We start from the raw sequence: 10,733 nt of genomic DNA on the forward strand, positions 1-10,733 counted from the left end.
GTCATTATCTTAACATTCTAATAATTAATTGATTAATTAATTAATTAATGTATTTATTTATTAATGTATTTATTTATTTCCTAGTTTTATAATAATAATAATAATAATAAATTGTATTTATTACACACTTTACATTCTGAAGCAAATCTCAAAGTGCTACATGAAATATTAATAAGACAGCAGAAGTATAAACAGCAAAATTAAAAACAGCAAAATTAAATAAATACATACTTATTGTCATAAACATACCTAGGATAAAGTTATAGATTATATTTATAGTTATTTTAATATTTTAAAGCCCAGTTCATTATTTTTTTCTACTGTTATTTATTTTATTTTTACAGTTTGACTTGAAAATAATAATAGAAAGATAAAACGTTCATTAGGCGATTAAGAAATTGAGTAAGTGAATAAAATAAATAAATAAACAATAGTCATAATAATGATTTATAAAACAGTCTTAATAATACTGTGATGAAACAATGATAGATAAGATATTACTTTATTGATCCCCCGGGGGGGAAATTCAGTTGATAGAAACAGTGATAGTGATAATACACGTGAAATAAACTTGTTATCAAAGTTTCTTAAATCATGTTCCTGATTTTAATTTTTTAATTTTTAATTTTTTTTCTCATTTTATTTATTTTATTATTGGAGTTCTTTACACAGAAACACATTGCAGGAGAAGTTTGAATCTTTATTTATTTATTTAATTCATTTAATTGATTTTTTTAAATTTATTTTATTTTATCTATTTTATCTATTTTATCTATTTTATTTATTTATTTTATTTATTTTATTTATTTTATTTATTTTATTTATTTTATTTATTTATTTTATTTATTTATTTTATTTATTTATTGAAGTTCTTTACACAGAAAGATATCTCAGGAGAAGTTGAATCTTTATTTTATTTATTTATTGAGTTCTTTACACAGGAACATATCTCAGGAGAAGTTGAATCTTTATTTATTTCATTTTATTCATTTTATTTTATTCATTTTATTTTATTTATTTTATTTATTTATTTATTGAAGTTCTTTAAACAGAAACACATCGCAGGAGAAGTTTGAATCTTTATTTATTTCAGTCACATTTTTTTAAATTCACAGTGTAACACATGAAACACATCCACTTCACTACCTGTGGAGTGTGTACATCTTAATAACATCAACATTTGTGCAATAGGAGGCAATAACAGTGTGTCAGTCACATTTTTACATTCATCTGAGGTGTGTGTGTGTGTGTGTGTGTGTGTGTGTGTGTGTGTGTGTGTGTGTGTGTGTGTGTGTGTGTGAGTGTGCGTGAGGAGAAGATCATAAGGAAGGTAAACATGATTCCACAGAGCAACATATTTACAGCGTCTCACAGTCTGCTGCGTTTTAATAAAGTGGAATAAAGAGCTTTAAGAGGGAGGATTTATAGAAACAGCTGCTGAATCTTTAAACAGTTTGAAACACAGTTCATGATGGAGGTGAGAACATCAGCGGCCCTGTGATCCCTGCAGCTTCTTGCAGCCGGATACCGTCGAGTATATCACTTCCTCTTTGACTAGACGTGACCCTCCTCTTCCTCGGCTTGGAGGCTGGAGCTGATCTCCATGCTTCAGACTGGAGTAGTGCAAAGACGGGTCCTGCAGAACAAAGGTTCATAAGAAGCTGCAGTATTCAATAGTTCTGAGACTCTGATTTATTTAAGTCTGTGTTTTTTTGTAGAGATGAGGTGTACACTGTCGCCCACATGGGGGCGCCAAAGTCACCACAAACCTACACCTTTAATCTGAACTGTTGGCATGAAAGGAGGAGCTGCGTACCTCTGTGTTCTTCGGACTGCTGTTGCTCCTGCAGCAGCTGCACCCTGCTGGTTTACCTGCAGAGACAAGAGGAGGACACCGGGTCAGAACCATCTTTAAGGCTTCAGATGTTTTTTAGAAACATGGGCTTCTTTTTGCATGCTTGCAGTCCAAAGAGTAACAGACAGACACACCAAAAGTTCCTGTTTGTGTCTCCAAAAGACTCACAAGTGTCTGACAACATACAGAAAGGAGCCTTAGATTTAGTTTAAGATATAATATTACAGAAAAGATTAAAATAAAGACAAAACTGTGACAAAGTCTTGGTGAAAATAATCCCAAATATTAAAGGTGACATATCATCCAAATTGACTTTTTAATGGTTCTCTACCTGAAATATGTGTCCCTGGCATGTCTACAAACCCCCCGAGAATGAAAAAAATCCATTCTGCCCCTGTTCTGATTTCTCCACCTTTCTGTAAATGTGTGCTGAAACCAGCCGTTTCAGTTTTCAGTGTTTTTGTTACGTAACAACAATATCCGGTCTGTCACGGAGTCAGAGCTCGGAGCTTGTTCAGCCCATAGACTGCATAAAATACAACTCAACCCCTCCTCCGTTTTTCATTCCCTGCACACATGTGTGCTAACAAGGAGCTTAGGAGGGAGGCATGCTAGTTGTAGGCTGTCTTTATAAACACAAAGGTCGGTTTGACTCCCCACGTCTGCAGATTTGAAGATCTAGTGGTTGATTTTTATTTGTCATGGATAAGTGCTAGCGCTAATTAGCATAGCCACATAGCTATATGTTCGTAGCTGTAGCTGTAGCTGTAGCTGTAGCTGTAGCTGTAGCTGTAGCTGTAGCTGTAGCTGTAGCTGTAGCTGTAGCTGTAGCTGTAGCTGTAGCTGTGTACCAAGACACAAGTCGACATACAAGAAACACTAAATCTGTGACCAATCCTTCATAAAAGGTCCTGCTGCCTTTCTGGCAGAGGTCGGTTTTACTCCCCACGTCTGCAGATTTGAAGATCTAGTGGATGATTTTTATTTATCATGGATAAGTGCTAGCGCTAGTTAGCATAGCCACATAGCTACATGTTCGTAGCTGTGTACCAAGACACACGTCTACATACTGATAAATAAAACAACAAGAAACACTAAATCTGTGACCAATGGTTCAGAAAGGTCCTGCTCCAGGCGCCTCTCCGTCAGGATCAGATTCAGGATCAGATTCAGAGGGTTGAAGTAACGCGATCTCTGAGCAGCCGTGTATATTCAGCCAACATGTAAACATTTGATCAACGTGCTGGAGAGCCGAGGCACATCCACTTCCGGAGGGGGCGTGGTCAGAGGGAAAATAGAGTGTTCTGAGGAGGACTGAGAAAAGGACTTTTCAGGAATGCCAAAATCTGATTTCAAAGTGTTTTTTTGAGCATAAACTTTAAAGACATGTTTTGGGGACCTCTTAGACCAATATATGTTGATGAAAAAAGCGTGATATGTCCCCTTTAAGGTATTTTCAAAGTCATGACAATAATATGAAAAAAATCAAGATTATGAGAGAAAAAGTCAGAATTACAGAGAAGAAAGATACTGTAAGAAAAGAGGTCAAAATAATAAATGCATATCAAAAATTCTAAATTATCACATAAAATGCAAAATGATAAGACAAAAAAATAAAGTCTAAAATTATTCAACAAAAATACAATATCCATATATATACATTTATAAACAAAATACTCAACAAAATGACACTTTATATACATATATATATATATATATATATTTATATATGTAAAAAATCAATTTGGATTATGAGAAAAATGTCAAAATAATACAATAAGAAAATATTAAATAAAATTTGAGAATTATAAGGAAAAAAAAAGATGAAAAAATAAAAATGTAAAAATCTTGAGACAGTAAAAAACCCAAATCTTAATCATTGGATAAATATTTCTAATTATGAAAAAAAAAAAGTCAAGTTTCAGAAATAAAAAAAATCTAATAAAATGTAAAAATTAAGAGATAAAAAATCTAAACTTTAAGACTTTAAATTTTAAAATCAGAATCAGAATAAAAAAGCCAAAATCATTTTTAGTTTTAAAAAAGTTCTGTTTAAATATGAATTTATCCCATTTTTTAAAAATAATTTTGTCATGTCTTATAATTTTAATTTATGCCTATAACAATGCTTTAACTTTATTAATATTATTTTATTAAATAATATAAGTCAAAGTCATTTCTTGTTACTGGTGCAGTGTGCTGCTGTATAAACTCCCTGACTTCTTGTTTCTTATTTAATGTGGTTTAAGAAGAATCTGGTTTCAGCAGCCTCTCACACAGAGGCAGATCTTAAACATGAAGAAGTCAATAAACTCTCAGTGAATGTACAAGTGACTGATCTAAATTAATCCAGGCCCTGCCCAGTTTGCATACCACAGCAGGCTGACTTACAGGAAAGCCTCTCCCTGTCAGTAAGTGAAAGTGAAAGTTTGAGGGAGTTGTTTTTCAGAGCTGAGACAAACACACCACGACGTCGAGCAGCAGCTCTTCTTTCTCCCTTTAACACAGAAAAACAACTCCACAGAGTCAGGAAGGAGGGAACAGGTTTCATTTAAAGGAAGAGCAGACTCCCTCCAGTCCTGTCAGCACCATGGCCGGACACCCAGCTGTGTCTGGATGCCCTGTCGGCTCTCTCCGGCTGCACCATGGAGCAGACAGACGGGGCCTCCCAGCTCAGCCCGCAGGACTTTGTTCAACGTTGTGGCCTTAAAGGAGTTCTACAAGCAGGAGGGGTTTAAGGAGCTGGAGTACCCCAGTTTAGGGACTTTATCCTTGCAGGACCCGGATGAGGACCTGTACAGCTCCCCCATGACCGCTGACCGAGGCCGCCTCCACTGCCGGACCACACAGAGCCTCAGGACCAAGGTCAAGATCAACCCTGAGGACTTCTTCCACCCACAGTTCAACTACGACTTCACCAACATCAGGGTGAGAGGGCCACAGGTTATATAAAGTCCTGAACCTGAGGTCATGTGACCCAGATCTGATGTACTGCACATACCGACGTATTGTTTATGTCACTTCCCACTCCAGGAAGAGGGATTCTTTACGCCTTATTATAAAGAAGTGAGAGAGAGAGGGATGAAAGGGGAGAGGGAGGGAGTAAATAAATAAGAACATGTCTAACTCATAGTCTGTATATAAAGATGCACGACATGACAGTTCCCTGGAAGTGAAGCCAAAGCATTTAAAGCTCTTCCTACTAAGTGGCTGCAGTGTAGCTCATAAGCTCCGCCTTTATAATATGTAATAAATAATAAAAACCTACTATAATAATAATTTTAACAATACAACTACTAATAAGTATAAGTAGAATAATAATTAAAAATATGATGATATTAATACAATATTAAAAATATGATGATTTGAATTCTAATTAGAACATAAATAATAAATATGATTAAATTAATAATATTAATAATAAATATGATTAAATTAATAATAATAATAAATATGATTAAATTAATTATAATTAAAATAATAATAAATATGATGATATTAATTAAAATAATAATAATAAATATGATGGTATTAATTAAGATAATAATAATAAATATAATGATAATTATAATGATGATGACGATATTAATAATAATAATAATAATAATAATAATAAGTATGATTATATTAATTATGATAATAATAATTATAAATAGGATGATATTAATTATAATTATAATAATAGTAATATAATGATAATAATAATAATAATAATAATAATAATAATAATAAAATTAATAAATAATAAATAAATAATCAAAACCTCAAATAATAAAAATGATAATACTAAGTAATCAAAAACAAAATATTAATACATAATGATTAATAATAACATTATTTATCAATAATACATATGATAATAACATGTAATAATAGTACATGTAATAATAATTATTTCCATGTGGGGAAGTTTAAGATCCTAATTTAAGTATGTCGTATCGGGGAGGTAAATGCGCTACGGTTAGCATAAAATGTCGTGGGCGGAGTCACGCTGTCCATCTTTAAGTGGTCATCAGACACTACTGGGGTTAGCATGTAGCATGTTAGCATCCTCCTTCATCTGTCGCCTCCCTGTCCCCCTCCAGGACGGCGACGTGGAGTTCATGCGGGGTAACGAGCGTACTTCCGACCCTGCGGCTGGAACCGCATCGCCCTGCGGGTCACTCAGAAGTACGACAACGGGGACGCCTGGCTCGGCACGGGGCAGGACGCCTGGCCCGTCTCGTACCACGGATACAACATGGACGGCTCCCTCGCATCATCTGGACCGCAGGGGGAACCCTCCGAGGACCCCCAGTTCCTGGATGCAGCCGCCGCCTCTAGATAGTCACCGGGCCCTTAAGGGCAGAGGGGTGTACTCCACGCCGGACATCAACTGGCAGCGAAGGTACTGCAAGAGGTTTCAATGTCCAAAGTGGACGGGAAGACGTACAAATTGGTCCTCCAGAACCGCATCAACCCGGGGGAAGGGGGAGAAGTGGTCAGAGAGACGACATCTGGTTGGTCTACGTCCCCGAATGCAACAACGACGTCCAGAGAGAGCCATCGTGCAGGAGTCGATCCGGGCCGTACGGGCTGCTGCTGAAGAAGGTGGTGAGCGAACCAACAAACCTCCTTCAGGGCTGTCAGGGGGATAAAGTCCCCCTGGACTGGACTAGATTAACAACATGTAACGTACTAAATTGGATTCAGCACTCTGAGCTGTTAAATTGAATGAAAGTCTGTAAAAGCTGAGTGTCAGAGTGGGATGAGGTGTTTCTAAAAGAGTCCATGTCCACATAGTGTTTAGTATTTTCAGCCTCTTTGTCTTAAATCTTAAAACTTTCTGAAAAGTGCTGAAAAACAACCTGTAACTATTTTTCACACGAGTTGATAATCCCATTTACGGTGCAGAAGTTCCAGGAACTTTTAGCTCCTGGAACTTCTCTTCCAGGAACTAAAAGGTTCCTGGTCCCCCATTGTTCTCTGCGTTTTGACCGTGGGCTGAAGTCCCCGGGTAGATTGTGTAAATCAGGCCAGTGACGTATGGAGGGTAAAAAAGTAAATGTACTACACCACCAGACTAGTAGAGGGCAGTAACACAAAGAGGAATGCCATTCATCACAGAGACACCATAGAAGCAGACGGACAGGCAGGTATCATTCTGAGCAACACAACAGTTAGCCTGTTAGCATGAAGAGACTCAGCTGGTCTGTTTTAGATGGTGCTATATTTCATCACAGATGGATTCACTGAATCAACACGTGAGAGGAGATAAGCGCGAGTAGCAAAGACGTTTCAACACGGCTTTAAAATCCTTTTGAACTCAAAAAGCCGTGATCGCAGAGATCGGCCGGTTGTTTTAGTTTAAACGGCGACCTTGTTAACTGGAGACTCTCAGCCGGATGCATCCCTCATAAATGTCTTTAGACCATCATCAAATATCTGATGAGGATATTTTGAAGTCTTAATAAAAACTAAACTAGTTTGCATTCCCAGGAACTCCCTCTGTGTTTCAACAGCTGTGTAAACTCCACAAACACTGACACGTTCAGCTGAAGGTCTCCAGTTTACAGGGTCACTTTTAAAACTGGAACACCGGGAGCTGACAGAGACGCATTCACACTCGGGCTCAGAGAAGACAGATGTTTCAGGAGTTATTAAACCAAGTGAATCACAGGTGTGTGTGATGTTATTGTAAACACTGCGGTTAATCTACCAATCAGAAATGTTCAGCATCGCAGGCCCCGCCCCCAAAGTCCCCCAAAAGTATTTCTTTTTGAGACAGAAAAAAAACACGAGCTGCCTATCTCTTTAAATCCACCTTCACATTCTCCTGAGTCATCGTTGGACTTTGAGTTCAGCTGCTTCATGTTTTTACGACCTCTGTGGGAACATTATCAAACTTCAGTGAGGTCCTGATTTACACCTGAAACATAGAAAGACGATGACATCCCTCGAGTGTGGTTGTGGTTTCTTTTGTGAACACTGAACAAATCTTGTGGTTGTGGAGAAAGGTGACAGCATGTTGGGTTTGAATCTAAGAAAAGAGTGTGGCTTAGAAAGCAAGACAGAGTTATGCACTTTAGGAGTTCTCTGCTGCCACCTAGTGGTGAATAAACAGGACAGTGTTTGCCATGAATTAATCCTCTTTCTGTGATATCTGAGAGATTTTTAAGTTTGTTTTTTGTCCTAATTGCACATATCTGCCAAATAAATCTGCCTTTACTGTTCTAGCTAACGAACACATGAGGGTTAATGTGTTGAAAGAATCAAACTGAGCTGAAGTGATGTTGTGATGTATGAGGGCACCTGTCTGATGTTTGTCAGAGCATCATTTTTAAGAGTTTATTCAAGTTTCTGTTTTGTTGTAGTCCATATAGCCAATAGGACTACAATTCCCAGTATAGTATAATGGATCTACACTGGAGTTGAAAAATACATGTGTACTTCTTGGTTTTCTTGTATTGATGGAGGTTTATGATAGATGATGTGTTTAATAAATGTTCTGCTCAGACTCTGCTGTGAGATTTCTCTTTAATGGATAACTCTGAAGGTTTATAAAGTCCAGGACCGCCGGACAGCTGGAGTCATGTGACCGAGGTTTTCCCCGCGGTGATCCCTGAATCAAAGATCCTCCTCCTCCTCCTCTCCTCATCCATGTTGTCTTTCTGGTCCTCTGAAAACCTCTGACCTGTTGACTCCAGGCCTGGCTCCGCTCATCATGACTTTGGTTTGGTGTTGTAGTTAAGTGAAATACGATCTGGTGATAACACAGAGTGTTTTATTCTGAAAATTAACCGGATGTTTTCATTTTGTTTTGGTGAAACCTGACTTCCTGTCCCGCTCCATCTGCTCTGTTGAGATTGATGCGTCGTGCTCCGGCATCCGGCAACAAATAGAAGTCTTGTGTATCTGATCCGGAGGACTCCGACCTGCCAGAACGCAACGGAGAGGATCCAGTGGAAGTTAACACACTGACTAGAATAGAAACCTATCAGATCTGGAGCTGTGACGGATCAGAGATGGATCTGGTGGAATTTGAAGTGCTTCAGTAAATAAAGGAGTTGTTGTGGTTGTAGATGATCCATCATAAAGCCGTTTATATCAAACATCTGTCTTTTAAAGCAGCTGTGTGGTTCTCTTAGTTTGCGTGGAGTCTGGCGCCCCCTTGTGGACAAAGTGTGTAACATGCAGTTCCATTTAGAGCTCTGGTCCTGGATTGAAAAAAGTGGAATTCATAATGTGGATCATTCTTATCTGGATTAAACCTTCTGAAGAACCGGGGAACTGTTCCTTTATACGCCTCATTTTAACCCTTCGATGCTTCTCTGTGAACATTAGGAGAGTCACCTCTAAAGTGCTGCAAACATCAGCTCCATGTAAATAATCCTCTGGTTGGATTTCTTCTTATGTTGGTGAACTGGCCCTTTAAATACAGAGCTGCGGATTAGAGACACAGCCGGAACGCAACAGAGTGGATCCAGTGGAAGTTAACAGATCCTGTGCTGTGACGGACCGGAGACATCATCACCCTCGCTGAGCTGCATCAAATTAGTTTAACTTACTTTAATATTTTAAATATTTGAGGCCCAAAATGATGTAATACAGCCTCCCGCCACTAGCAGGTGTTGCAGCTTCTGGTTACTGTCTTTATTGAACAATGCTCCACCACCCCGGATGAAAACAAGCACAGGTGACTGACGTCGTCTCGTAGCACGGCGTTGGTTTTGATCTAGAAAACAGAGATACAGTCGTGTTTAAGCTGCGCCCGGTCACGTACCTGAGTAGACGAAGAGTCCGACGATGAAGGTGACAACGGAGACGAGTAGAGCTGGAAGAACACAGATTCCCAGACCCCAACATGGCAGCCTGGCTGACTCCTTCTCCGCTCCTGCAGACGCAAAATCTGGAGGAGTTGACAGTGAAGCTGAGACTCAACAGAAACACGTGACGGACCAGGAAATGAAATAAAAGAAAGGATCCTTCTACCCTGACACCGGACAGATGAAACCCTCTGCTGACGAAAACGTTTCCTTCACACAGCCAGGAGCAGAAATACACCCCAGAGTCCTCCTTCTCACCTGCTGGATCTCCAGGACCACCTCGCCTTTCTCCACACTCTCTTTAATTTTCAGCCGCCTGTTGTCTGTCTGATAGTTCACTGAATCTCTCCAAACTTACTCTGTACGACCGTCACCAGGGGCAGCATCTGATCTGAGTGCAGCAGGTACCAGGTGAGATGACTGCACAACGTCTTATTACAGCTGAGAGAGGCGTTCTGACCCGGTGGGCCACCAGGGCAGAGCGGAGAACAGGTGAGGCTGAGGAGAGGAGAGCTCCTGCAGCACCTGAGGGACAGAGTAGAGAGGAAGGTTAAATACTTAACATTCCTGTTTGGTCCCCTGACTCTTACTGAAGGTAACATCTGAATGATTAAAGGAACATTCTGCCTTTTTTTAATCTCTGTATTATTTACTCTAAATGGCTCCAGTCCATTAACCAAACAGCAAAAAATTTAGGTCTATTAAAATCCTCCATCACCTGACCTTCTTTGCCTTTCTCTGTCCTACCTGCATTTCTTTAACAGGCCAGCAGGAGGGCGACTTAAACCTGTTTACAAAACAGTGGACATGTGGAATTCACGGTGTTTTATAATCATTCTTTACTTTTATCTGTATTTATGCATTAAAATAAAACACTAAATGTGAACCTACTACTCCAGCTGTTCTGCCTCTTGCTCGTCCCAGGCTCAGTACAATTATAATCAAACTCCTGAAAAAAAGGGTCTGGATCAGACTGATCCTGACCCTGTTTTTTATTTATATAAAAAAAGAATAAAACATATAATAACAATAATAATAAGAATAATAATAAAAATAATCCTAATAATTAAAGT

At 38.6% G+C, this 10,733-nt stretch overlaps 1 protein-coding gene and 1 long non-coding RNA gene across 2 annotated transcripts; one reads left to right on the top strand and one right to left on the bottom strand.

The window, feature by feature from the left end:
- Nucleotides 1–1,067: 1,067 nt before the first annotated feature.
- LOC117827514 lies at nt 1,068–9,772 on the bottom strand. Its single transcript, XR_004634231.1, has 3 exons — nt 9,618–9,772; nt 1,817–1,872; nt 1,068–1,636 (listed from the first exon to the last, which is right to left on the bottom strand). It is a non-coding gene; the product is annotated as an uncharacterized LOC117827514 (long non-coding RNA).
- LOC117827513 lies at nt 4,254–8,351 on the top strand. Its single transcript, XM_034704079.1, has 2 exons — nt 4,254–4,783; nt 5,941–8,351. Exons 1-2 carry the CDS (start codon nt 4,472–4,474, stop codon nt 6,490–6,492), a joined length of 864 nt encoding a protein of 287 aa, XP_034559970.1. The 5' UTR covers nt 4,254–4,471; the 3' UTR covers nt 6,493–8,351.
- Nucleotides 9,773–10,733: the final 961 nt, after the last annotated feature.

This window comes from Notolabrus celidotus, chromosome 16 (assembly GCF_009762535.1).
Source record: "Notolabrus celidotus isolate fNotCel1 chromosome 16, fNotCel1.pri, whole genome shotgun sequence".
Taxonomy (NCBI): Eukaryota; Metazoa; Chordata; class Actinopteri; order Labriformes; family Labridae; genus Notolabrus; species Notolabrus celidotus.